The sequence below is a fragment of the Panthera onca genome, chromosome E1, assembly GCF_046562875.1.
Source record: "Panthera onca isolate mPanOnc1 chromosome E1, mPanOnc1 haplotype 2, whole genome shotgun sequence".
Lineage (NCBI taxonomy): Eukaryota > Metazoa > Chordata > Mammalia > Carnivora > Felidae > Panthera > Panthera onca.
The window spans coordinates 15610274-15638263 of NC_138352.1; the positions used below are offsets into that span (position 1 = coordinate 15610274).

The 27990-nt window shown below is 56.3% G+C and overlaps 1 protein-coding gene and 1 long non-coding RNA gene across 6 annotated transcripts in view; one reads left to right on the forward strand and one right to left on the reverse strand.

Annotated features, from left to right (window-relative positions):
* The window catches only part of CSNK1D (casein kinase 1 delta), a 32927-nt gene extending 18776 nt beyond the window's left edge, over window positions 1-14151 (reverse strand). Inside the window, exons 1-2 of one of the 5 annotated variants that reach the window (XM_060645066.3) lie at window positions 13742-14150; window positions 6798-6908 (exon numbers count right to left, since the gene is read on the reverse strand). In XM_060645066.3, coding sequence (XP_060501049.1) covers window positions 6798-6908; window positions 13742-13817 — 187 coding nt within the window. In that variant the 5' untranslated portion in view covers window positions 13818-14150. Of the gene's footprint in view, window positions 1-6797; window positions 6909-12964; window positions 13053-13741 lie in introns of those variants that run through there. The other 4 variants (XM_078437973.2, XM_060645067.3, XM_060645068.3 and 1 more) reach the window with 4 other exon arrangements.
* Window positions 14152-23057: 8906 nt separating this feature from the next.
* On the forward strand, window positions 23058-24942 carry LOC132688612 (uncharacterized). The gene is made up of 3 exons (XR_009614618.3): window positions 23058-23593; window positions 24093-24191; window positions 24390-24942. It is a non-coding gene; the product is annotated as an uncharacterized LOC132688612 (long non-coding RNA).
* The last annotated feature ends 3048 nt before the right edge of the window (window positions 24943-27990 follow it).

Genomic DNA, 27990 nt, shown 5'->3' on the forward strand with positions numbered 1-27990 from the left:
TCATAAACAGCTTTATGCCAGTAAATTCAGGAACTCAGATGACAGATGAGCCAGGCAAACTGAAAGACACCAACCATAAAGGCCTAGTTACTGCTGGCGGGAGCGTAAGGGAACAGCCACTGGAAAGCAGCTGGAGGTTTATTCAAAAGGAAAAGCTCTCGCCTCCTTCTGATTCGGCCACTCCACTCCTAGACACTCACCCATGAGAAAAGTGACTGTCCACCTGAGCACCTACACAAACGTTTGCAGCATCTTTGGAATGCCCGATACCTGGAACCAGCCCGGACGCCATGAACAGGTGAAGGGATCGAGAACCGGGCGTACCCGCCCAGGGAACACCGCTCAGTGCACTGTGGGAAAGGAGGGGCAGAGGTGCGAGCTCACACACGCCACTGTCCGGGACGCACCGTGTCACTTCTCACGCTCCTAGAGAACTGTGCCCTGGGCCCCGTACACAAGACGGTCTTGTGCACTTTAACTTCGCTCTTAACGTAAACATTCTGGTCTTGTGTTTCCAGGTGACGCCCTCCTTCCTGCGCCGGGCTCTCAGGGCAAAGAGCAATGTCGGGCAGGAGCGGCCACAGGATCGCGCAGCAGGAATGCACTCTGCCGTCCCACCAGGACGGACAACTGCTGGCAGAGCACAGGAGCCACCTTCCTTTTACCAGTTAGAGTGGGCTCCTCTGCCAGGGTCCTCTTGAAACCCCTCCACCTTCATGGGCGACGAGTTTTTAACCGGGCTGCCCCATGACTTGATCTCTTCCTCCTAGATGATCAGCAATCAGTCTGAACAGGAAAGGCGATGCAGAGGGGTCAAGAGAAGGCACTGAGAGGAAGCCAAGGCTAGGGGAGGCTGGTCTATACCCGTGACGAAGGGTTCCTACTCGGGACCTCCGATCATAGGACCTCGACTCCCTTCACCTACCAGATCCTTCACTGGCTTAGGCCAGGCCTACCAGCACAACAGTTCATGTGTGTTTGAAAAAATTCAAGTTGGTCATGACAGCTCGTAAGAGAGCCTGAGCTGCCCTGGGGTGCCAGATGAAGGCCCCAAGTCTTTATCCTTGAATAATGCCGGGCTTTCCTGCCTCGGCTTCCAGAGACTGTGGTGTCCAGGGCCGGCATCCTGTCCTGGCGCAGCAGTGGATAGGGCCACGGTGGTGCGTGCGATGGAGCGCGCTGGGGGAGCCACGTGTCATCCTGGTCCTGGCCACCCCCTTAAGATCGCTGTGTCTGCCAGGCCCACAGGACTCCCGAGCTGCCAGATGAGTGATCGAGAGGCGGCCTGACTTGGGTAAACATGACAAGTTGCTCTTTCTCCATATTCTTCTGGGGTTTTATGGTTTACAAACTTCTTTTTGTATTGAGAGAAAAACAGCCAGATGATCTGACAAAAGGCTCCGCACCAGGCAAATGATCTCAAACGCAGGCTTGAGGGACCCCTTCTTAGAGTATGTGTGCACGTGGTGGTGGTGGGGGGGGGGGGGGTCTTGAGCCATCCATCCTTTCTTGGTGTCTCCTTCCCCTACTTCCTATTTTGGGCCAGATCTTCTGTCCTGAAAACTTGACTCCTACCCTATTCCTTCCTCTGTACCCCACTCCCACCAAAAAGCTTAAACACCCACACATTTAATTTCTGGGGTGATTCCATAACTCTTAAGTGATTTATGCAAAATTCTGAAGAAGCCAGAAGACGCTATTCCTTGTTCCCAATCCCGAGTCAAGACTGATCTTTGACGTGACTCATGCCAAATACACTGCTGTATTCAGATGGATTGAACCTTCTTTCCTACTTTAGTCTCTAATCCTATGGAAGACACATGGTGGGGGGGGGGGGGGAGGGAGGGAGGAGCTCCCATGCAGAAAGTGGGGCTGGGAAGGGCACCTGGGTGGCTCAGCTGGTTGGGGGTCGGGCTTCAGCTCAGGTCATGATCTGGCAGTTCATGGGTTCGAATCCGCCTGCTTCGGATTCTGTGTTTCCCTCTCTCTCTGCCCCTCCCTCACTCATGGTCTGTCTCTGTCTCTAAAACAAACATGAAAAAAAAGAAAAAGAAAGAAAGAAGAAAGTGGGGCTGGGAGACCAAGAAGGGAAGACGACTGGATTTCCAAGTCCCTCAGGAGTGTCCCTGTCAGGACATGTATGTCAGAGGGGCCACAAGACTGTTTAGGAGATGGGTGAATGTAACTCCGTGTTTAATGCAGGAAACCAAAGCTTTCTGTGGAATCTTGACTTTCTGGGGAAGGAGGGACATATGTGCCTACCTGTCCTCTCCCAGGCTCCCTCCTCTTGTTCCTGAATTGCAGGAGGCTGAGCCTCCAGGTTCAGTGACCCCATCCCTAGAGGGTAGGGATGTGATGGTTTTGCCACACCAGTACCTCCCCCTTTTCGTAACACAGGCACTGACCCTCCCCTTCCCCTGGAAAAACACAACAAATAAAAAAAGACTTACTGGCATGTAGGGGAAAATGTTACATCTTGTAACTGCTGTTGGTGGAATGAACCGACTGGACTGTAAGTCCTACAGGGCAAGCGAGTTACCCAGCCTATCTCTAATGTGTCTTTCTGGGTTTCCTTTCCAAATAATAAGTTTTATTTCTTCCTTTCCCATTCTCGTTCTTTAACGTCCCCCTTGCCTTCTGTGCTAGTAGGACACGCCATACCACATCAGAGAGAAATGGGGAAGGGGACACCAAAGACGACATGGCTCCAACAGAAGCCCAGACGCCAGGCAGGCAGGAGGGGAGCCCTGAGCACCCGACCGTCCAGGAGCACATCCCCGTGGGCACACGCGGCACCTGGGGCCACCCTGCAGGCCTGCTCCACGACGCATGATGCCATTCCCAGGAAACAGGGACTGAATGTCCTCGAGGCACCGTCCCCAAGCGCAGGATGCCCAAAGCAGGAGAGGAGAAGCTTACGGAGACGTGACTTCACCGACCTGCGGCTGTGGCGGCTCGGGGGTGTCTGGGGAGCACGCGGGGTCAAGGGCAAGCTGTAGAACCCGTGACGACCGGACTGCGCACATTCAAAGACTGCGTGGGTTAGAAGACGGGTGTCAAGGACCCACGGCCCGTTCACGTCGACGGGGTGTCCCAATGGCGGCACTTTTCTTTACGAGCAGTTGCCACCACAGCATCAGGGAGCAGAAAAAATGCGGTAGAAAGCAGAGCACCCTTGCTCTCAAGAGTCCTCTGGTCCGAAAACGTAGCCTGCTATGTCCTGAGCAGACTGCAAACCGAGCGGTGAGGCCCCAGGAAGCAGTCAGCCACACAGCCATTCGCGTGGAAGTCCCCACCGCGTGTCCACAGGCTGTTCCTCTGTGACATCAGAAATCTGAAATCGCGTGCCGCTGTTGGGAGCCCACGCACAAGCAAGCAAGGCCGGTGGGGCTCGAACAGCAGGGCCAGAACACGCTGCCCCCACCCCTGTGCCATCTGGATGGGAAACGGGCCGCCTGGTGTAGCTATGTGTGGTCTTCAACACTCGATGGGGTCCAAAGCTACCAGAACATACACTCGGGGGGAAAAGTGAGGGGACAGGGACAGGTAAATGCCTTCTGTTTCCACCTGCGAGAAGTTCCAGTATTCAACATTAATGCCAATACAAATTTTCACGAAGTTTTTTGCAACTCAAGCCCAACACAACCGTAAACAAAATTGCCACACGTTTCTAGACAAGGTTATTAGATTTTTAAAAACAAATTTCTCGTGGGGTGAAAGAAACACAGATTTAGAAACAAACTAGGCAGGGACGTCGGGGGAGAAGCTTGGGCCGCGGCCTCCCCTCCGAGTGCACCGGGGGTGGGCACATGTACGGTACCCAGGGAGGCCCTGCTGCCTCTTCTCAAGCAGGTGGGAGTTACAGGCATTAACTTTACTATCAATCCCCGCATGTTCCCTGTGCTCTCTGCGATTGTGAAACACTCGTTAATAGAAAGATGGCGACTGTCCAAAACGAAGCACAGGCACCGGCCCGGACGCGGACGGGCAGACAAGAGAAGTGAACTTGGGGAAGCCGCACGCCTGTCCCGCGCCGGGGTACTTGCTCACCCTCGCCGCCGGCCCAGGCTTCGCACCCACACGCCACACCCTCCCGAGCCTTCACCGGAAGCAGCTGGGGACTAAACAAACGTTCTCTGCTGAGGGGTTACCAAAGAAGGGAGCGGTCTGAAGCCACTTGGGGGCCATCGGGACGGGAAAGAGCAGTTAATGTCTAGGTTCTGCCAGGCAGTCAGTCTGCTGCATTTTGAGAAGAACCTGGTGTCTACCCAAGTCATTCGCCAACACAACTAATCAAGATTTCTGCCACTGCAACTTTTTAGTCCATCACCGCGATCAGGTGTGGGGAAGGCGGGAGCCTCTGGGGCGCACTCGGACCGCTGACTGCCAGGGAGGACCGCGCACACCTCCCCAGAGGCAGAGCTGCTGTGCGGCAGTGGCCTGGGTGCGACAACGCTCAGGTTCAAATCTCTATCCTCTGGAAAGTTCTGCAGTGGTCTATGTTTCCTCACTCGGGACACGAGGCTGGTGACACCCACCGTACAGGACTGTCGTGGTGGCAAACGCGCCAGCGTCTGAAGTGAGGCCGACTCCGCCCCCAGGCAGCCTGCCGGCCTGAAAGCAGCCGTCCCTAAGCTCTCCCTAGCCAGGCACACCACCACCACCGTGGTCCGGGCAGGGTCCAGACGACCCTGTACAGCAAGCTGGAGAGTGCAAGACAGCCGCGTAGCTTCGAGCTTCCTCCTATGATGCCGTCAGTATCGACCACGTGCGAGTACGCCCAGAATGCAGTGTTCAAAGCAGGTAAGAAGAGCCATAATCAGAGACGCTTGCTGTCCCTCCACCACGACAAAGCGATGTGCGCTCACATGAGGGGTGACGCAGAAGGCTAACTGGCAGCAAAGCGGATTCCTGTATCTTCTCAATGCGGCCCTAGCTTCGTCCTGTTTAGGAGAGAGGCACAGAACACCACCGGCACCATGCACTCTGCCTTCCAGGACATCAGCTGTTTTCCAAAACTGACATTTTACACTTTGTTTTGTCTTTGAAACACCTTGATAATATCTACCAAGTGCACATTTGAAAAAGGAGTAGGGGAGCCTGGTGGCTCAATCCATTAAGCATCCGACTTTCGATACCAGCTCAAGGTCATGATCTCTTGGTTGGTGAGACTGAGCCCTGCATCGGGCTCTGGCTGACATCGCGGAGCCTACTTGATTGTGTGCCTCTCTCTCTCTCTCTCTCTGCCCCTCCCCCATTCATGCTCTCACACACTCAAAATAAGTTAACAACAACAACAAAAAAAGGAGTAAAACTCATCTACGTGTGGGGGATGGCCAGATGGGGGAAGGTCCCAGATTTCTAGGACCCGAGAGAAGGTGGACAGGGAGACTAAGAAAGCAAGTGGTCCTTTAAATCTTAAAGTCCAGGTTTCAAAATGAGCTGCAGCGCTGCAGCCTGGGCACCTAGTCCCACGACAGAGGCCACGGTGCGGGGATGGAGAAGGCCCATGCTAAACAGAATGAGCTCTTCTCTGTTTACAGTCTCAGCCCCTTCACCGACTCCTGTCTGGGGCGTCAGCCAACTGATTTCTTCCCTGCTGCCCTCTGGCCCTCCAGCTCACAGAGATACTGCTCCTTAACATTCAACAAGGCTTTTAAGCTGGGAGGCGGCTTTATTCAACCTCCAGCACCAGACTCACCCCAGCCATGAAGGCCACGTCCCAAGTCACCTCATTCTCACCACCTTCGAAATGGTACAGACCATCCCTGATACCTGAGGAGCCTACCCTCTGCTGAGGATGGCCAGGGAGCAGCCATGCCATCTGGGTCCTCTGCTGACCACTCCCTGAGGCCAACAAGGGGTGATTTTCACCCCCGGGTGCCGGTCGAGGGCCCACGGCCTCCTCTGGTCCCAAGAAAGGACCCCATCTGCGATGGGTCCTGCGGGTCCATGTGTGTTGCTGCTAAAGAGACACTTGCTCCTGCGTAAAGCAAGAAACGTCGGTTGCTCGTAGCAGCACAGATTTTGGGGGAGGGAGGGGACATGCCAGAGTGGAATCGCCAACCCCCACTGTTCCCCTGACAAAAAAGCAAATTCAGACTCTAAAGTTTTCACTTGGCAAAGCGCCAAGAACACCCAAACTATGAAAGTACCATAGAGGCATCCACTGTGAAGGATTTCCGAAGAGGACGCAGCACCTCCACTCTCTACACACAGAGCCCTGCTGCCAGGGATGGGGGGCTCCTTAAGGTCGAGCGTGGTTATGTCCTTCCAAATGCTGCAGTGTCTTCGGGACTGAGACCCCCAATAAAATCCCCTCTTGCTCCATTAGCCAAACTATTCTGAAGTCCAGAGAATTCCAAAAGACTCGGAAACCAGACATCGGGCACCCTTAGGCCCGAGAGGTTTCACAGGATTGGGACAGTAATTGAGCTGGAGGGGATCACAGAGTTCACTGAGTTCAAACTCCACTTCACTCAGGAGCGTCTGAAGGGACTCCCCCAAAACTGGGGGCAAAGCATGTGACTGAGGCAGTACACGCAACAATCTGTGTCTGAAAAATCACAATTCGCATGAACCCGGAGTCCGAAGACACTATCAGCTGACGTGAAGCTAAGGAAAAGCGTAAAATCATGCTCTACGTTGAGTGAGGCCCCCTGCAGGCCTCAGGGTCTGAAGGAAGCCACGTGACCCTTCTCCTCCCTTCCCTGAATACACCAGAGGCTCTGGTTCGCGACGCATTCTCCCTCATCAAATACAACCCTGGTTTTCTTTTGAACAGGTAAAGGGCATACCTCCTCCCTGCATCATTTTGTAGATTTTGCTCTCAATGTGGAGCTGAGGGTGTTTGGTTTTGACACATTCAAGCTTGATGGCAACTTCTTCTCCTGCAGCAATGTCCGTACCTTGGCAAAGAAAGAAAATCACAAACATTAATAATCTGGTGTCCACCACCCAGAGCAATGCTACAACACACTACAGACCCTCTGCTCTGCTTTCTACCATGAGACGGGGTCAGTGGTTAACAAACCCCTGTGGAAAATCATTACTTTCACTGTTTAAACAGAAGTTTTTGATGGGTATAGGAAAGTCTCCCTTAGCGTTTCATCGCTCATTTCCATGTCTCCACCTGACCGTGTCAATGGGAAAGCCAGGGACAGGGCAGTGCACTTCTGTCCACAGGGCTCCCATCTTTCCTGCCCCAAACCTTCCTGTCTATCTGTTGCTCGGCCCTCGCATTCCCAAGGCCAGGCAGTGGGGGAGTTCCAGGGTGACTGTGTGCTCCCCGTTTCTCCGTGCTGCCTGGACAAGTAGGTGGGTGTGAGCCTTCTTTTTACCAAACCCCCACCTAGCTAAGTCCACCCAGACCGGGCTTCGAACCGCACACACCTCCAAACACTCGGGCGCTTTTCCAGGGGGCTCGGTTCCCACAAGGAACCCAGCAACCTCTCCCTTCCTGGGGAACAGGATGTCCACTGAACACGGACACCATACCAGAGGGTAGACTCGTTCTCAGAGCCCAAACTACACCTATGCAACATGAACTTGTCACATACTTGTTGTTAGTTTTATGCTAAAACCGGCAAAACATTTGCAAATACCTCCTGATTACCAGCCCACGAGTTTAAAGGCAAATTCAGTTTTTCTCTAAAAACGTTCTCTATCTGGGGTGCCTGGCTGGCTCAGTAGGAGTAGCGTGTGACTCTTGGTGTCGCCGAGTTCCAGCGCCACATTGAGTGCAGAGATTACTTAAATAAAACTAAAAAAAAAAAAAAAAAAGTTCTCTCTCTGCTCTACTTCGCTTAAGGGACTGTGAATATGACAGCATTCTGGCCCCAAGCTGCACCTGCAGAACCTTCCTCAAGGGTCTTCAGCTGGCAAGAAAGGGAGAGTCTCAAACAGAACACATCCGGTTCTCCCCTAGGTGCCTTCTAAGTATAGGTGTCCCCTTTCCCTGCAGGTCTGGAAACCCACGGTCCCCCTCCTGACCTACTGTCACACACCCACAGCGTCCACCTCCTCCGTCTCCTCACGCAGGCATTTCTGTCTCACGGCATCACAGGAAAGGGGAGACAGCTCGGTAAGGCTGTGCCGAGACCACAGTCACAGGACTTTATTTACAATATATGGCTATAATTGCTCTACTTTCTTATTAGCTATCATCCTAGTCTCTTACCGCGCTTAACTTATAAACATTATCGTGGGCGCGTACGTCTAGGAAAAAACGTGGAATGCGTAGTGTTCGGTACTGTCTGCCGTTTCGGGCATCCCCTGGGGGTCCTGGAATGTGTCCCCTGCGGATAAGGGGGTCCACAGTATAAATCCTTCCCAGTAGTACGTTTATCTGCACTGGTTCCAACAGCTCAATAGACCCGGGACATTTTCCTCCCACGGAGATCGTGGTGGTGGACAAAGGAATCTGGCCAGTCCTCAAGTGACTCTGTTTCTCTCTCCATCTGAGTTTAGTGGGAAGATGTGCAGTCTGTCTCACGAGAAAGTTGCACAGAGGAATGGACTACTGGTTACAAAGCACCTTGAGATCCCTAAACAAAGGCAGAATAAGATCGGCAAGCACTAAAGCCATGACTGGCCTGTAGGAATGCTGCCTGCTGCTGTTCATGTGTCCAGCAAACGCCCAAGAGTCCCCAAAGTCCCCCTGCGTCTGCTTAGATGGCCGCAAGAAGTGCAGTGCTCCTGATGGGCCTGGATCCCAAACCGGGGAAATAACCACCATCTGATCGCTGCAAGTGACCCTTGTAGATTTAAGAACTTCGTTTACTATTCCACAGACGCTCTTTTGGGCACTCAGAAAGAAGACAGGTAATACGCTTCGTTCTTCCACATTTGCGACATCTGTCCAATTACAAGAGAAATGACTTCATTGTAAACGTACCGTGCAAACGGGAGATGTGCTGGGAGTTCCTGCGAGGACCTGGACTCAGAGCTGAACCCGCCAGCCCAGGAGACACAGAGAAGATGACTCAGCGTGCTGGTTACATCAGCAACGCTGTTCCCCAAAGCACAAGCAGTGGGGCCTTTAGCGAGAGCACTCTTGTATCTCCAACCATCAGCACTGTCACCCTTGCCACACGGCAGGCATTCAATGACGAGACAGCCTGGACCCACACGGGCTATCTACCAGACTAGCACCTTCAAGAAGGCAGAGAACATTCTAGCTCCGCTCTACTGTGGCTCATAATGCAAACGTCTGGCCATCAACGCAGCAATACTGACAGTCTCAGAGACAAATGGCCGTAGGCAACTCTGGAATACGGTATGAATTCCATCCCCCTAACATGGTGCCAGCCTTCCTGCAGGATCACACCAGTAATAGAGCCAGCCTCCTCCAGGATCACAGCAGCAAACAACCAGACTCCCCCAGGATCACAGTGAACAGACACAGTCCTCCCCCAGGATCACGGCAGCAACAGAACCAGCCTCCCCCAGGATCACAACTGTGAAAGTCGCCCTGAGTCTGATGGCCCAAAGAAAGGCTTGGCTTGGGTTCTGCAATTAATGTGAGAGCAGCATACGCTCGGCTGCCTCCCTGTGAGGTCTCTGCCCATTGAGGGGGAAGTACTGAGCAGTCCGGCTTCAAGTTCTGTGCCTTCCAAGGGAAACAAACGTCACAGGCGAAACCAACGTCCACCAGTCCACAGCCCCAAAGCCCTGCAGTCCTGTCCCACCTCCTACAGCTGATGGCACACTTCCTGCTTCAACTGGCAGTGCCGCTCCAGGTCTAGTCCTCAAACTACCACCAGTCCGTGAGGGACCAATACAAGGCAGTGAGCGAACCCTGAGGAGCTCTCCCGGCAAAGTGACATTCCTGCAACATTTTAATCTTACTTCACAAAAGTACTGGTCTACGAAGGACTGGAAATTACAAAACCTGGTCCTTTAGCACAACTAACTTTTAGAAGTACTTCTAGAAAGGGGACAAGAATTTAAGAGACGTCACTGAGTACTGTGTTTCGTATTCACAAGGCAATCCGCGGTGTCTGTTTACACTAAGCAGCCTCCTCTCCCAAACAACCTCAACTCCTGCAGCTAAACAGCCCCACCCAGTGGGACAAGACTTCCCCTCTCCAGGCTTAGACTTGGCTTAACGGTGGTCATAAAGAAACAAAATCACGTCTCTCAAGTTGAGCAAAGTCAGATGATGAATTAAGCGAACCTAACCCCAAGCCCGACCCTGTCCTGATACAGCTGTCCTTATGCCCAACTCCCACTGAGGACGGTCTTATCAAAGAAGAAATAGGGAGAGGCCTCTGGGCAGCCAGGCAAAGGTCACTCTCACAGGGCAAATGTCGACAAGGCAGCCAATGCAGCACCGCAGCTTCTCATCAGAGACACCCAAGTTCAAGCCACCACCCTAAAGAACGCAGGCCGGTGACCAGGAAAGCTTCAGCCAGTGCAGACAACTGGTCTTCTCTCCTGGCCAGCTAGCCACCACTCTGGAACCCCTACTGCGTGCCAGACATCCTTGCACGGTGCTCCTGAAGAGAAAGGAGAGTGAGAGGGAACACATGAAAATCACGTATGCAAAGACTGCCTATTAAGCTTTAGCTCTCGAAAGGTGCTTCTGTACACGAAGATTCTGACCGCACAGCCCATCTGGGTAACACAGGTAACACAGGCAGGAGAGGCCGTCCTCTGATAAACTGATGGGAGTGACAGGGTAGAACACAAAGGCCAACACAGGCAGGAAGACAACTTCCATTCCACCAATCGTGAATGGCAGGGGGAGGAGGTGGGAGGGGTCCGAGGACCCTTCCCCCAGCCTCCCGAAGACAAACGCGGTCCAGAACAGGGGGCTCGCAGACACTGTGGAACACTGGCCAAACAGAACGCAGCCTGGCTTTAGCACGTCCCTGCACGCACGCCCTTCGTCCCCGAGCTCTGCCGGTCACCCCGAGAACAGGTGGTCCACGTTAAGAACACGGTTCCCCTCTGTTCGCAGATGCTAACAGAGGTAGAAGGGCGCACTGCCGGCAAGTGAAAGGGCTTCTGGTGTCCAGTGCCTCAGAAACATCACCTCCAGCAGCGAGGGGCCAAAGCGTGTGGAGGCTAAAGCTGAGGGAAGTGCGGTGCCGGGGAGGCTTCGCCTCACGCCCGGCGGCCACACCAGGCTCCGAGGCCTTCCCGGCCCGCCCTTCCCAAGAGCCTCTGGGATGTGGCAAGCCCGGAGAGGTCGACTGAGGACCCGGCTGCACATTTGGAGGTCCACGGCGGCTCAAGTACATACAGTTTCTGAAGGCCGGGCGTCAGAGAAACAGCCCCGAGATACCGCCTCTCTTTAAAGGGGCAACCGTGGGAAGGACCCGAAGAACTGGCAGGGCGCAGTGCTGCGTGAGCACGTCACCTCAGCAGGCGCAGAGATGGCCGGCCTCCCCTCCTCACGGTTTCAAACATCTGAAAGCACAGAAAGACCCAGGCGGAAATCCGAGACCCCACAAGCCAGGCTAACAACAAGAGGAACCTACAGGGAGGAGTCGAGAGTGTTCTGATCAATAGCAAAATGACAGGAGAAATGATTTAAATCATAATCACACCAGAATCCGTGGGCCATGATGGTTTTTGAGACGTGAAGACCTGATTCCTTAAGTCATGCCTAATCAGTTACCTCAACAGGAAGAAACCACGTATGGATGGCGCAACCCACCCCGTGGTCCTTGGAGCAGCCATCTCTGACCCCCAACTCCGGCAGAGGGCGGACTTCCTCAGACCCGCCTTTCCAGCCACGAATCACTCACTCACATACGAGATCGCCTCGCTTTTCCATGGTGGAGGAGCGCTTAGCCTCAATGGACCCATGTGGGCCGAAGGCCGAGGCTGGTGGCAACGATCAGTCGTGTCCAACCCCACGCACACGACTCCTAAGTGTACCTCACGGATGGGCCATTTGGGCGCTGGGAGCAAGGGTGTGAGAGGCGCAGTCCATCGGTCTCAGAAGGCACACGGAGGAGACCGAGGACAGACCCCTCTGGGACGGGTCAGCCTCACCCGTGCATCAAGGGCTACTGGTGTGGCCCACACACGGTGAGGCCCAGAGGGACGCCACGGTCAATAAGCAGCGGGGCTCCCCACTGAGCTCTGACGGTCTGAACCCAGCTGCACAAAGCACAGAGCTGCCTAGCAAGGTCTCAACCAGAGGACACACGGTTTCCAAATACCTACTTCTCGATGCTGGGTACGGGCCGCTAATGGACGACTTCAGTACGGCTCCTAGGTCCTAGGTGAAAACTTTGGCCAAAGTTCACTGAGCTATAAATGATGCAAACGGCCCACGTTCACCCAGCGATTCTCCCTAAATGAACACTGCCGAGAAGGCGGCCGGCTGACTGCTGGAGAGCAACGTCCCCAAAGGGTCTTTTGTCCAGTAGGGCAGACGGGAAGGCGTCCGTACCGCGTGGGGCAGGGAGGCACCCCAAGCAGTCATGAAGCGCACAAACGCGTGGCCTCCTGACACTTGACAACCTAGGGGTGCACCCTCTCCAGGTGACGAGAGGGAGGGATGGGACCAGCTGCTGAAGAGCAGAACCAGAAGCGTGACTGACGGAAGCTACGCCTGACCCCTCTGACAGGTACACGGGCAGGGGCTGCACAACAGGACGTGTTTACCCCAAACTTGCGCAACACCAACACCCCTCTGCACGCGCTCCTCTGCCACGTCCAGGGGGCATGGGTTCACTCACCCGCTTCCTCTGAGAGATGCAGAGAAGTCGTGTTTAAATTCCCGACTTTCGGACTGAGGCCAACCTTCTATTCTACACGTGTATGTGTGTACTCCCCCACTGTAAATCTGAAGCGATCCAGAACTTTCTAATCCCATACATGTTCTTCAAATCCATCTTGAGATTTTTAACAGCCCAGAGGACGACCTCACGAGTACAGAGAGCTCTGCCACTTTATTTGCCTCTAATTCTGCCAGCATCTTAACACCGACTTCGTCTACACTCACCTGAATCCCACTCTGGTTTATGTCCAGGTACCCTGGGCGGAACTCGGATGCGCAACATGTACTCCACTACCACTGGACCAGGCAGAGGACCCGACCCACCGGGGCGACCCCGCGCTCGGTGCTGCGGCCGAGTAGCCCAAGGTCCAGACCCAGAGGAGCCGGTTGGCTAGGGCTGCGTCGTCGCAAAGGGCACCGAGGGACGCGGAAGCCTCGGACCGGCGCCCTCGACTTTCGCCGTGCCCACCCCCACGTGTACACGACACAGGGGGCCGCGCACCCGCCCGGCGGCCTTTGTCTGCCTGCGGGGGACACCCAGGCGCGACACCGGGCGGGCGGGCCGCAGCGAGCGGCCACGGTCTCGGGCCGAGGCCCAGGGCCACTCCCCGGCGGCCCCGGGCGCACGTTTGGGCAGGTGCCCCCGGGGGCACGGGCCGGACCCCACCGGAAGGCCGAGAGTTCCAGCCGCTCCACACCCGCCTGGGGAGCTGCGGGGGCACGAACCGGACGGATGGGAGGGGACAGGGGTCCCGGTCACAGCCGCAGGCCGGAGAGGGGAGTCCCCGGGGCGGGGTCTGGGGTGGGGTCCCCGGGGCGGGAGCTGGACGAGGGCCGGAGGGGGCCGGTCCTGGGCCCTGGGGTCCTCGGGGCGAGCTCCGGGATCCGGAGGTGTCCGGGATCCCGGGCCGGGGGCCGGGGACCGGGGTGGGGGTGGGGGTGGGCCGGGCGGACGCTGGTCGAGGGGCGGCCCGAGCTCGGGAGGGGGGAGGGGCGCCTCACCGAGATAGATGTCTCCGAAGGAGCCGCTACCGATCTTCCGGCCCAGCCGGTACCTGTTCCCGACTCTGAGCTCCATGGTGGCGACGGCGGCGGATCCGGCTCGCTCTTGCCCTCCCGGCCGCTTCCTGGGTCTGAGCTCGGGGAGGCGGCGCCGCTGCTGCCGCTACGGCGGGTCGGGCTGCCGGCTCCGCCCCCCTCACGGCCCCGCTTTCACCATCGCTTTCCGGCCGCCCGGCTGCTCCCAGCGCCTCAATACGGGGCGGATGGGACAGTCCGAGCGCCGCCGCCCCTGCTCCGGCCCCCGCCGGCCCCGCTCGCCCTCTCCCCGCCGCGGATGGACTCGGATCTTCCGGGCCTAAATCCCCCTTCAGCTGCCTGAAGGAGCCGCCGCCATCGCGCTGTGACGTCACTTCCCCTAGCAACCCGGAGGGGCGGGACCGCGCTGCCCGAGGGGCGGGGCCGGGGCTACGGGCGACGAGGAGGGGGCGGAGCCGGCCGGGGAAGGGCAGGGGCCGCGGCCTGCGCTCGCCGGAGACCTGGAGACCCCGGGACGCCCGGCTGGTCCCCTCCACACTCTTTGCTTCGCCGCTGCAGCAAGGGGGACCCCTCTCGGCCTGTTCCCACATGCAGGCTCCACGTGCTGGCGCAGGGGACTTCGTTTGTCCTCGCAGGTGTCTCGGAAGCCAGCGGCTCCCCGCAATAGACCTGGGACAGGCCCCAGGCAGTGCTTTTTACGAGAGGGAAAGAAGGGGCCGAGCCCGTCCCTCTAGGCGCTGGGACGCACAGGACACAGGCTGGGACACGGGCTGGGATACGGGCTGGGACACAGGTGTGCAGGGCCTCTCAGACTGTCTGGTAGTCTGCTCAGGATTCCCCTGTCCCCCCCCCCCAACCCCCAACCCCCCCCCCCCCCCCGCCCCGGTCCTACCGTGCACCTCCACATGGCACTGCCCGCTGCTGCCCGCCCATGCTCGCACCCAAGCCTGGCGCCTGCTGCCGGGGTTTCAATGGGCGAGGCCCGCCGGCCTGCCTCTGAGTCCCATCTTCCTGAAGACTGAATCAACTTTTCTCTCTAATTTGTGTTGGGTCTGAATGTTCTTCCTTTCAGAAGAATGGTAAACTTCAAAATGATGGCGGGCTTCAAGAGCTGGAGCCTTGATTGGGATCAGTGGGAAGGCAATCCTCCAGAGAGGCACCCAAACCAATAAAGAATGACTTTCAGGTCGTTGCCTCTAGAGGCCCATGCCCTGCCCCAGCTCAAAAGGAAGAACCATAGTACATAATGTTAATACATACTTTTGAACATTTAGCAAGTATCTACTACTCTGAGCGAGATGGCAGCACAAGTTGAGGGGCAGGGACTGCCTCTGCAGGAGGCAGAGGAAGAAAGCAGTGCTGAGCGAGCGCGCTTGCTCCAGAGGCTCCCGGGTCTCAGGAGTGCAGCCCCTGCCACAAAACAGTTAGGGGTCAGGTTGGGAGACTGCTGTCAATTCCTGAGTATTGCGAAACAGTGCCTGGAGACAGGAGAGGTCACCAGGTAAATCATGATCTGTCTGCCGCTAGTGAATGGTGGGCAATTGGAAATGCCCCATGGCTATGTGTCAGCCTGGTTCCTCAGTCTTATGGGATGGGGGGAGGGAAGGGGCATTGCCAAACTAGTACAAATAGCCTTGTTGGCAGAATTCCCTGATGAACGGTGTGCCCTGTTTCCCCTCCTGAGAAAGCCATGAGTACAAACTGGGAACACAAAGGGACCTAGAAGGACAGACCGCCACTCCCTTAGCTGCCCTGGGCTGATCACTGGCCAGCAGTCTCATCCTGGGGACTAAGTGTCTTCCCTCAAAAAGAAGTTGCAATTCTTTGGGCCTCCCCCAGGCTCCAGGGTTCTGCCCACTACACCCATTTATGCTTGGAATTGGTCAGGATAATCAGCCAACAGCAGGGCCAAAGGCCTTGCTTGTGTTTTAATCCATGGCCGTAGTGAGGGCGTGCCCGCAAGAAGCATATGCAGGAGCAGAGGCAGCTTCTTTGAGGAGCCACTTACCAGGGGCCTGTGCCAAGGTCCGAGGCCCGGTTACCCCAGCACCACGTTGCAGGTGCCCTGTGTAGTCCTCACTTTCCCATTTGTTTTGGTTTTGGTTTTGGTTTTGGTTTTTGAGAGCGACAAAGACAGTGTGAGCTGGGGAGGGGCAGAGAGAGAGAGAGAGAGAGAGAGTGAGAGAATCCCAAGCAGGCTCTGCCCTGTCAGCACAGAGCCTGATGCAGGGCTCAAACACAAGAACCATGAGATCATGACCTAAGCCCGAAACAAAAGTCAGACGCTTAACTGACTGAGTCCCCCAGGTGCCCCCTCACTTTCCCATTTGTGAAGCACCTTGCAGGGTGGAGGCTTGCTGAAGCTGTGCTATGATGGCTGCTTCCCCACCTGCAGCCTCCAGAGTCCGGAACGGCTCAGAGCGGGCCGGCGTGGATTCTCCAGAACCCTCTCTCCGCTCGCATGCTGCTGTCTAATCCTGCTCTGCCATTGACTTGTTGTGCGGCCTTGAGAAGGGCCAAGGTCAATGCCCCCAGACCCTCCCTCAGAGTGCCAGCAAGAGGACCGGGAATAATACAGTGAGTGAGAAGGCTGGCACGGGTGGATTCTTGTTGCTGGAAACAGTCTTCTCAGTGTCCCCCTCACACTAACCTCAGCAGCCCCCGGCACATCATAGGCACTCAGCAAACACCGGTTTTACGAATGACACGTGGATGAATGCCCAGCTCCCAGGCCAGGCCTTTGCAGCTGGGGCGACCTCCCTGGGCCTCACCTCCAGCTGGGTTTCACCGCACCCTTCCCAGCTCTGGCCTGTGCGGTCTCCTCCCTCAAAAACTCTCTTATGCCCGGATCTCCCAGGGTGTGTTCCCCCTCCACCTGGGGCCTTTATTGGTTTGTTTGTGTATGTATAGTTTATTTATTTTGAGACAGAAAGAGAACGAGAGAGAATGGGGAAGGGGCAGAGAGAGAGAGAGAGAATCCCAAGCAGGCTTGGCACTGTCGGCGAGCCTGCCAGCGAGGAGCCCCACGCGGGGGCTCCAACCAGGAACCGTGAGATCGTGACCAGAGGCGAAGTCGGGAGTCAGGCTCCTAACCGACGGAGCCCCCCCCCGGGCGTCCCATTGGTCCAGAGCTGCGGTAGAAGCGGCTCACCCAAAAGGCGGGGGGGCGGGGGGGGGGGGGCGGGGCGCCTCTCCGGCCAGACACCGCCCCCTACAGGCCCCGCCCCCACGGCCCGCTCCCAGGGAGCAGCCACGCTCCGCCCCCGTCCGTCCGCGGCGCGCGGCTGTGAGGGTCGCGTGTGTCCCCGCACCATTCCCACTGCACCTGGCGCTGCGGTTTCGACGCCCTGCCAAAGTCGTTGTCCCCTTCCCTTTAGCCCAAACTCCCTCTGACCTCTTGGGCCGGCCAGGAAGCCTGGAAGGAGAGCAGGGCCAGCCTGTCCTCCGTCCTCCAGTGGAAGCAAACTCAGAACGTGTCCGTCCGGGGCGGTGGGGGATTTCCCAGGCTCGCCGTCCCGCGTGGGTGCGTGTGTGTGTGAGCAGCTCTGTTGACAGTTCACATACCGCTCAATTCACGCATTTAGAGGCTACGATTCGGTAGGTTTTAGTGCGCAACCATTACCGCCAGCAAGTTTACATTTTCATCACCCCGAAAGGAAGCAGGGACCTTGAGCTCTGCCACCCACACCCCACGAAGAAAGGAAGCTGTGTGCTCTCACTGGTGAGGCCAGGCTGCAAAGCTTTGCGTTTTCCTGTCCTCTGTGGGGGCACAGCTCCCTTCTCCCATCCTGGCCTCGCACCATGGGCTCTTGTCCGACTCTGTGGGGTCTCAGCAAACAGGTGGGCTGGTGTGTGCGTGCGCCTGTGTCCTTGGAGGGGTACCTGACCTGGGACTGGGGTCACTTCATGGTGGCACTGCACCACCTCCTGCCACTGGGCTCAGTTCTCCTGCTTCCTCTGGCAGCTGTGCTCCGGCTTTTGGTGGCTTCTGCCCCAGGAGCTCTCCTGACCTCTCTACTGTGCCTCTTCAGCTTCTGGAAAGAAGGTAACTAGCTGGTCCTGACCGGCCAGGTAGTTTTTTTTTCTGCCCCAGGTCACAGCTCACTGGAAAACCCAAGGATGACACCCTAGAGCTAATTAATGGGGGCAGGGGTGACAGAGTCATTTGCACAAATCATGAGGACCTGTGGTTCCCCTCTTGGCCAGAGCTTGGGGCAGCTCAGGGTCACTGAGGAGAAGCTTTGTGCCCCAGACTCACCCCCTGGAGAGAAGGTCACCCCAGCTGCCACCTTCCTCACCTGGCTCCCACATGACCACATGAGCACCCAGAGGTGAATGGTCTCCTAGTTTTGCTCCTGCTGCATGTTGACGAAGTATAGTGACACTGACCGGCATCGTTCCCTTAGAGATCATCATTGCTAGATGCAGACGCTGCGGTCCGGACATGTCTGGCTAAAATTTCTACCTTTTCCAGGGCAGCTGCCATTTAAAATATTCTGTATGATTTTAACAAAAAAGCAACAAAAAGAGAGGTTCAAGACGGAATGGGATAGCCAGAAGACGGAAGTGGCCCAAGTCTCCAAGGACAGATGAGCCGATAAATAAAATGTAGTTTATCCACAGAACATATTATTAAGCCTCGCAAAGGGAATAAAGTCCTGACACCTGCTACAACATGGATGGGCCTTGAGGACACGATGCCGAGTGAAACAAGCAGACGCAAAAAGACAAAGACCGTGGGATGCCACTTATGTGAGGTCCCTAGAGCAGGCAAACTCGTGGGGACAGAAAACTGAGTAGAAGTTATGGGGCTGGGGGAAGGGAGGGGGAGTTAGTATTTAGTGGGGACGGAGTTTCGGTTTGGGACATTGAGAAGATCCTGGAGATGGATGGTGGTGACGGCTGCACAAGACGAGTGTGCTTAGTGCCGTAGGACTGCACGTTTAATGGTAAAAATAGTGAATTGTATGTTAGGTATACTTTACCACAACTTTAAAAAAAATCCATGGACTGGGGCGCCTGGGTGGCTCAGTGGTTAAACATCTGACTCTTGATCCCACCTCAGATCTTAATCTCAGGGTCGTGGGTTCGAGCCCCACATCGGGCTCTGTGCTGACAGCTCGGAGCCTGGAGCCTGCTTCGGATTCTGTGTCTCCCTCTCTCTCTGCTCCTTCCCCACTCGTGCTCTGTCTCTCTCTGTCTCTCAAAAATAAACATTAAAAAATTTTTTTTTAATAAATAAATAAAAATAAAAAAATCCATGGGCCAATCCATGGAGGGGAGGGGAGGGGGGCAGGAGAGGGGAGGGCGATTTCCTCACCCTGGGTGGCAAGAACTTCCTACAGAGGCAGCAGGACTGTGCTGTCTGTCCAGGTCTTATTTGTGTGTTTGTGTGTTGACTCTGTGACCTAGACGGGAGGGAGGAGCGACCGGCGCCATGGAGATGGGAAGGTGCTGGCTTAGGTGAGCCCAGTGCAGCCCAGCCCAAGGGTGGGGTGATCACTTTTGTGTCATCCCCAGTGGGGCCACGGGCTCCTGCCCCGCCAGACCCCGCGCTTCACAGAGCAAGAGCTGCCCGAGGAGGCGGTGGGAACACCACCTGCTGGCAGAGCAGGGGAAGGACAGGGGGACGCTGGAGCCGGCCACCCAGGAAGGGCCCAGAGAGGCTTCTTGGAAAACAAGAATGATACTCCCCAGGACAGGGAGGCGAAGGGATGGGAGTCCTCTGCCAGCCCCCCTGTATCTGTACGTGGGCACGTGTGCACGCCGTGAGCGTATGTGTGCACGCCTGCACGTGTACATGCACGTGTGTGCATGCATGGATGTGCACCACACAGATAAGCACCACCACACATATACTTGTGCACACATGTCCGCACCTGCGAGTTAGCGCCGTGCACGTGTATGCGTGCAGGTGTGTATGTATCCATGCGAGTGCACACACATTGCGTGTGCACGTACTTGCGTGCACGCTGACGTGTGGTGGGAGATAGGAATGACCATCTCTCTGGAACTGGGGAAAGTAAGTGCTATGTGAATGTTCTCGACATGGAAAGGACCGCTGTGAGGGCTTCTGAAAGAATTGGAAGTTGGGGGCAGGGACTGAGGGGAGTAGAATGTTTCCAGGAGTCTCATTATAGGTGGGGAGGAGAGGAGAAGAGGGGAATGAATGTCTTCTAGAGATTTCATCTTGTTGGGGGGGGGGGGTGTGAGGAGAAGAGCTTCTCAGAAGCTCCGTGCTGCCAGGGCACCTGTACTGGTTTTGCACCTTCTCAGTGACTCCTGAGGTGTCCCCATGGTTGGCAGCAAGAACTCAAACTCCCCCATCTGATCAGAGCTCTTTCCCAAAGACCGGGCTCTCTCCTTCCGCCCAGTGTCTATGGCATGGCCACAGACTCCGTTGAGGACTTCTAGTCCCCCGCGGGCACTGCCCTGCATAAAGCCAGCGCGCTCCCAGTGGGAACAGCGAGTGATGCGGCCACCGGATGTCCACACTGGACAAATGGATAAAATGTGGTCTACCCGTACGATGGAATGATTTATTGTTCAGCCATAAAAAGGCATGGGGCACTGACACATGGTACAGTGTGGATGAACCTTGAAAACACTGCACTGAGTAAAAGAAGCCAGACTCAGAGGGCCACATGGTGTAGGATTCTGTTTATAGGAAATGTCCAGAATTGGCAAACCGCAGAGGCAGGGAGTGGATTGGGGGCTGGGGAGGGGGCCCGGGAGAGACTGCTGATGGGCATGCGGTCTGCCCCTTCTCTGGGACGAGGAAACATTTCAGAACTAGGTAGCGGTTGTGATTGTGCAACATCATGAATGTATAAAAACCACTTAATTGTACACTCTGACATGGTTAGAATAGTGAATTTTCTGTTACATGAAGTTTACCTTAAGATAGCATAGATTAGCCCCGGGGACTGAACTTAGATTCTTGGCTGGCATTTAGATGGTCCTCACCGTGCCCCCTTCCTGACCCCCAGGAAGCACTTGCTGTTCCCAGAGACATCAGTGTCTCTTGCCCCAGGGCATTGGCACGCACTGCCCTTTCTATTGTAATGTTTTTGTCTCTGACCTTTGCTCCACGAAGCTCCCTCTGTCTCCCCTCTCCCCAGTGAATGATTCTGATCCGGTGCCCCTGGTAGGCGTGAGTGGCAAACAACTAAACAGGAGCAGAGGAGCCACCACCCTTAAGGGCAGTGGCTGGGAAGCCGCACTTGGAGGTCAGGTGCCCAAGCTCCGGTCCCTGCTCTCCCACCGGCTGTGGAAACTTGGGCAGGCAACTCAACCCCCCTGTGCCTCCCCTCATCTGTGAAATGGAGACACTCATAGCACCAGACCCCTAGGGCTGTGGAGACGGTGAATAAGGTTAGCACACGCGCAGCTTAGAAGAGGGCCCAGATTCAAGTAAGGGCCGTATAAACGCTAGCTGTTCATAGAGTCACCATTTACCCCGGGAAATGAGCCGTTTACCACGCGGGCAGCGGTGGTAGCGTGCGCCAGCTCGGCCGTGGATGGTGCTCAGGCCCGACGCTTGCCTCCTGCTCAGATCCAGGGAGCGAGTCAGGACCTGTGTCCACCCCTCGCCCTTGGACCTGGGCCCAGAACTAATGATTATCCTCATTTAATTAACAAAATTCGCCAACTGGGTCCCTGTCTGAGTGGACGAGGAGGGACGAGCCAACGGTTGTAAAGTTGGACTGCAATTACCAACAGGACTGGGAGCCCCAGACAGCCACAGACTGTGATTTATAGCTTCCGGCAGCTTCCGTGACCTTTCCCAGAGATCTGAAGGAGCGACCTTGGCCCGGGGCGGGGTGCCAGCAGGGAAGGTCTGTGGTGGGAGCTGAGGGGTCTCCCGGGGGTGAGAGGCTGCGTGCGTGCATGTATGTGCCCCACACAGCTAGTGCCCAGGCGCTAGTGAGGAAAACTCCGGGAAATGCTGGGCTCACTGGGCCCCGGCTGGACAGGAGCACTGGGAGGGCCCAGGAGGAGCAGATCCTAGGTGTTCCATGCAGGTCCCAGCGCCCACCCACGCCGACAGGGAAGGGGAGGTCAGTTCATGACCCCAGCCAGCCTCCCGGGATCAGCCCAGGGCCGGCGCGAGGCCCGACTCTGGCTGGGATTCCAGCCCTGGCCGGCATCTGCTCTAAGAGCAGGCACCAACCGCGAGTGGCTGGTTAAGTTCATTAAAATGAGACGAGTCTACTTCCTCGGTCTCACCAGCCATGTCCCAAGTGCTCAGTGGGTACCTGGATTGGATAGCACAGAACCGAGCATTTCTGTCATTCTAGAAAGCTCTCCTGGGCAGGCCTCCTGGAGACCAGGGGTCCCCGCTGGGCTGAGGGGTGGGGGAAGGCCATCTGGTAATGTCTGGTTGTCACAGTTTGGGGTTTACTGGCACCTGGAGGGTGGAGGTTGGGGACGCTGGTCAACATCTTACAGAGCACAGGGTAGCCCCCTGACAGACAATGCTCCAGCCCCAAGCATCCGTGCGACCAAGAGGAGACCCCCACCCTAGACCAAGCCACACCTGGTCAGCTTCCCTGCCCACTCGATGGAGGCCTAGGTAAGCCTGACTCCTAAACAGTCATTTCCCTAGATCAGGTGAGGGTGTGACCCGGAGGAGCCCGGGAGGATGGAAGGGCTCCTCTGTGCAGGGACAGAGGTCCACAAATGTCAGTGTCACCTGTCCCTCTGCGGGATGGGGGCCGGACTTCCCGAGTGGGGCTGTTCAGATCTGACATTTGGAGTCCCGAGCCCCGGAGCCGTGGGGTTGAGGGCCATCTCCCATAACTGGACACATGGACCTTCCCCCACCTGCTGGGAGCCACGAGGCAACCGACCATCTGAGTTGCGCATGGCGGGGATCTCTGGTGTCACCAGGTTGCCCAGCTCAGGAGCGCTCTCACCACCACGCCCGGCCTCCCAGGAGGGCAGAGGCCCTGCTCCCACAGCACACAGGTAGGGCCTCAGCATTCAGAGAGAACGGACAGAGGGGCTGGCCCGCTGGAACCCCAGCTCCCCCTAGCAGAGAGGGAAGGGCAGGATCTCGCCATGAAAGCTTGCCAACCCTGACCTGGGAACCCAAGCTCCTGCCCCCTTTGTGGGGTCCCTGTTTACTTCCCAGCCTCAGGGAGCTGGTCCCCAGCCTGGCTCAGGTAGTCCGTATACAGCAGGTGTTTTGGGGGCTGGCCCTGCTGTCACCCACTGCCTGTGGACTCGGGAGGCCCCAGAGTGGCCCCACACCTTGTTCCTGGCTGGGAAGAAGGCCCCTGTAGCTCTTCTGGAGTCCAAGGGTGGCTCCCCTTTGCCCTCTAACCCTGTTCCGCACCCAGATTGGTGACCCTGCCCAGCCCCTCCTTAAGCGTCACCTCGCCCCATCACCTCTCCCCTTTGTCCTTCAGGGATGATTCTGGCCCAAACCCCAAGCCCTGCCAGCCTCTGTCCATTGTCATCTCCGCCAGGTGGGGTGGGGGTCTAGACCTGCTCCTGCCCCTCCCCGCCCACACCGCTCCCCAGAGAGCCCTTTCCCATGGCCCTGAAGACAGGCAGGGTTGTAGAGGGCTTCCCAGTGCTGGGGGAGCAGCCCGCAGGCAGGAGGTGAGGCCCACACAACTGGAAGACCTGTGGTTCTGGCCTGGCCTGAAGGAAGTTAGGATGACCCCAGCTTTCCCTGCCTGATGGACCAGGCCGCTAGCCCGCCAGGGCAAGGCCGGGAGGGTCATGCCTGTCCCCATCCCCAGAGCAGTCTGGCCTCTCTCGCGGCCCACCGTGTGTCCTGCAGCCGGGCTGGCTGGGAGAGTTCAGGTCTGGCCCCCAGCATCCTGCTCACACCCTTGATCGCCCGCACACCTCTGCATCCCCAGCTGTGTTATGTCACTGGGCCTGGCTTCTCTGGCTCCAAGACCTATGGGGGGCCCCCACCTGCCCCAGGGGAGCAGGGCCTCTGTACGTGCCACCCAACGAAGCACCCCTTCCCCTGAGGCCTCCCAGGGCTGTCCACCCAGGCAGGCTTAGGGCTCCTGCCCCCCACCCTGAAAGCCCCGTGGGGCAGTCCCGGAAGGGTGGGAGTCGAGGCCTCTGAAGAAAGAGGGACACCCTCCCCCGCCCCCGCGCCCCACAGCAGTCTCCTCCAGCCAGGACACCTCACGAACTCAGTCGGCAGAAGGTGGTCAGGACGGGTGACCCTGGCCAGCTGTCAGCATGCTTCCTCTGGGTGGTGCCCTGGGTGCTGGGCAGGAGCTGAGGGTACTGGGGTCAAGTCAAGGTGAGACTGGGAGCTGACAAAACCTTCCTGGGGGCACAGGATGCAGGTTGAGGAGGCAGCTGTGCAGGAAGCTCGAGGCCCCGGGAAAGGTCATCTGTTGTGACCCTGAGAGATGACCACGGCGACATCAAGAAACGGGTGAGGTGGTAACGGCAGCTGGGCTCTGCTCCAACTAAGAACGGATTCCATAAACGCAGTTTAATTCAGAGCAACTTTCCACCCCCCCCCCCAGAAAAAAATAAAAGAAGAAATTTAAAAGGGCAGAAATCAGTGGAGGAGGGAGGGGGAGAGAGGGAGGAGCAAAGGTGGACAAAACTCTCTCTCGTTCATTGACAGGAACCATCACATGAAGGCGTCCTGGCCAGAAGGAAGGGAAAACATAAGACAGTGCAAGTAAAGTGTGCAGGAGGGGAAAGAAGAGACACAAGGCAGACTTAAAAGTAACACAATTGGGAACACCTAAACACTAGTAACATTGAGAAGCCTAAATGAGGTACATAGATTCCTGGAAAAATCGAAAATGACGAAAAGAAGGGCAAAAAGAACAGGAAGAGACAGAAACGTGGCTATCAGAGCCCTTCCCTCCCCCAGCCCAGAGTCCAGGCTGCTGTATGAGAGAGTCCTACCCTGATTCCAGGAACCCGTACTTCCTGTCCTGGACAGAATGTTCCAGAAAGTGGAAAAGAGGCAAGGGGGACCGTGGCTCCTACCCAGACAAGGACAAACAAAAAGAAAACACAAGAGGTCTGTTTCCTTGAGGAATTTAGGTGCAAAAAATCTGAAATAAAATACTAAGTAACTAGACTCAAGTACAAGTGAGGAGTAGACCTCGTGGTCTGGGTGTCTCTCGTTTCGCATCAAACAGCATCAGTGCAATGCATCCGTTAAAGAAGATCCTGTGGTTAACTCAGTAGCTACAGGAAAGCCTTTGACACCTGTATGGAACACGGTATTTTGTTACTGATTAAAAAGCTCTTAGCACAGTAAGAATAGAACAGCATTTCCTTTCCGTGGTGGGGGTCAGACGCCCAAATCTATAGCACCCGTGTATGCGGTGGGGAAACCGGTGGCCGAGATCGTGCCCGGGACGAGCCACCTTGTGACGCTGATGTTCACACAGTCCCAGACGCCATGTGACCCGGCAATCATGCTCTGCAACTGACTAAATCTCAGTGCCTCCCCTGTTCCCACGTTGAAACCCCAACCCCCGATATGATAGTGTTAGCAGGTGGGCCTGTGGGAGGTGCTGAGGTCTTGAGAGCCGAGCCCCTGATGGGATCCGTGCCCTCGTACGAAGATGCGTCACAGCCTGCCCTCTCTGCCCCCCGCCACGCCACTTGAGGACACAGCAAGAAGACGGCAGTCTGCGAGTCAGGCACTGGGCTCTCGTCAGACACGGGCCGCAAGCACCTTGACCTTGGACTTCCAGCCTCCGCAACTGTGAGAGATAAATATTTGTTGAATTAAGACGTGCGCCCAGGTATTTACCCAAAGGAGTTAAAAATTTATGTCCACACACAAACCTTCACGTGAATGTTTACGGTAGGTTTTTTCATAATGGCTCCGCACTGGAAGTCACCAAGATGTTCTCCAGTAGGTGAACGGGTGGACAAGGTGGGACACTCACGCGTGGAATGTTCTCAGCAGTGAGGAGTAACTGCCAAGAGACACGAAGGCATGGATGGATTACAAACGCCTATTGCTAAGTGAAAGAAGTTTGCAGTGGCTGCAGACCGTGTGGTTCCCTTTATTGGACATTCCGGAAGAAGCGAAGCTGCCGAGACAGTGAGAAGATCCGCGGTTGTCGAGGGTGGAAGGGGAGAGGGAATGAATAGGTGCGCACAGAGGATTCTTAGGACAGGGAAACTGTTCTGTGTGATACCGTAACGCCGGACAGGTGAAACGACTCATTGGTTAAAACCCACAGAGCGTACCCCCTACTGTATGAGAGAATCATACAGGGGTGGGGGTCTCAGCGTGGAATGACAAAGGAACCCGGCCGCATGACCAAAGCCTGAAGCCGCCTGCCTGAGGCGGTGGGGAAACGATGCTGACCCAGGTCACTTGGGAAACGAGCGGGGTCTGTAAGGGCAGAAGGACTGTCACAAGACCTGCACTGTGGTCGGTAAAGCTGTTTCGGCTGGGTGCCCGTCAGCAGTTCTGAAACCACGGCGTGCGCGCTGGGACGGAGTGATTGAGTGGAGGGGCGGTGGGGCTGGGAGCCGGGTCTCCCGCCACTGGGGTGGGCGTGGGCAGATGAGCAAGGGGCAGGGTGGGCTGATCCACGTGGTGGGGTTCGACGTGAAACGCATGCTTAACATAGATACTTAGGGGGACATGCAGAGGTGTTTATAGACGTGCGTATGGACGCGGGTCGGGCACACACATACCCATCTTGCTCTGTCAGCAGAGAAGCAATGATACCAAGCGCCAACAGGCACGTCCAGACCCACGTCTTGGCTCCTCACGCCATTCGCCAATAAAAGGAACGAGGGCTGCTACTTGGGGAAATGGCTGATTTAAGGACGGGGACACTGCACGTACAGGATGATCCTGGTGGGGCGGGGGTGGGGGGAGCCTGGGGGGCTCAGTCAGTTAAGCGTCTGACTTCAGCTCAGGTCACGATCTCACGGTTTGTGAGTTCGAGCCCCGCGTCGGGCTCGCTGCTGTCAGCACAGAGCCCGCTTCAGATCCTTGGTGCGCTGCCCCATCTCAAAAATAAATAAGCATTAAAAAAAAAAGATGCTTGTGGGGTATCGTGTAGTGCTAGTGTTATGGATTGAATTGTGTTCCTTCCGCCAAGAAAAAATTTCATAGGTGAAACCCTAATCCTCAATGTGACTGTACTTAGTGGTGGGGCCTTTCAGGAGGTAATTAAGGTTAAATGAGGTCATAAGGGTGCACCCTGATCCAATGGGACTGGTGTCCTTGCAGGAAGAGGAAGGGACACTGGGGAGGATACGGGAGATGGCAGCTGTCTACAAGCCATGGAGAGAGGCCTCAGGAGGGATGAGTTCTGTTGGGACCTTGATCTTGGACTCCCAGCCTCCAGAGCCGTGAGGAGTAAATGCCTGTTGTTTAAGGCCCCAGGCTGCGGCACTTGGTTAATGGTATCCCTCCCTGATACAGCTCGAAAGTGAAAAAGTGCTCAAAACCAAAACAAAACTGGGGCGCCTGGGTGGCTGAGTCAGTGAAGCATCTGACTCTTGGTTTGGGTTCAGGTTGTGCCCTCATCGTTTGTGAGTTCGAGGCCCACATCGGGCTCTGTGCTGACAGCAAGGAGCCTACTGGGGATTCTCCCTCCCTCTCCCTCTCCCTCTGCCCCTTCCCTCCCCCCCAAAAAATAAAATAAACTTAAAAAAAAATCCTACACGAGGGGGATTATGTTAGAGCGACACAAACTGAAGGGACCCCCAACGGCTAAAGCTAGAATAATTTGAGCAACAACATGAAAAACAGCATTGGAACGATAGACACCCGTGAGTCTATACTGACATAAAATGAGTGAGTCAATGGGGACAGGAGACAAATCTGGGCACAAGAATCAGAGTAGCGTGTGGAGAGGCTCCACCCCCCACCCCCCCCACCCCCGTAAGTGTGGGCCCCACGTGGTCCTCCCCGGAAAGCACAGGTCGCAAAGGAGGAGAAAAACACCTCAGCCAGGTTGCCAAGGTCGCACCCGTGGTGAGGTGCCACCCTGAGAGCACGGAGCCCTGATGTGAGGTGGCAAGAAGGGCACTTTGTCCCTGTGGTCTTCTCCCCAGGCCCACAGACTAATCGTGAGGAAACATCAGACACATTCCAACAGAGGGACAGTCCACAAAGTCTCTGCCCAGCACTTTCCAGAACTGCTGGCTCACCTGGAGCCAGGAAAGGCAGAGACGTGTCACAGCCAAGAGGTGCCCAAGGAGACGTGACCCCTAGATGTAATGTGGGG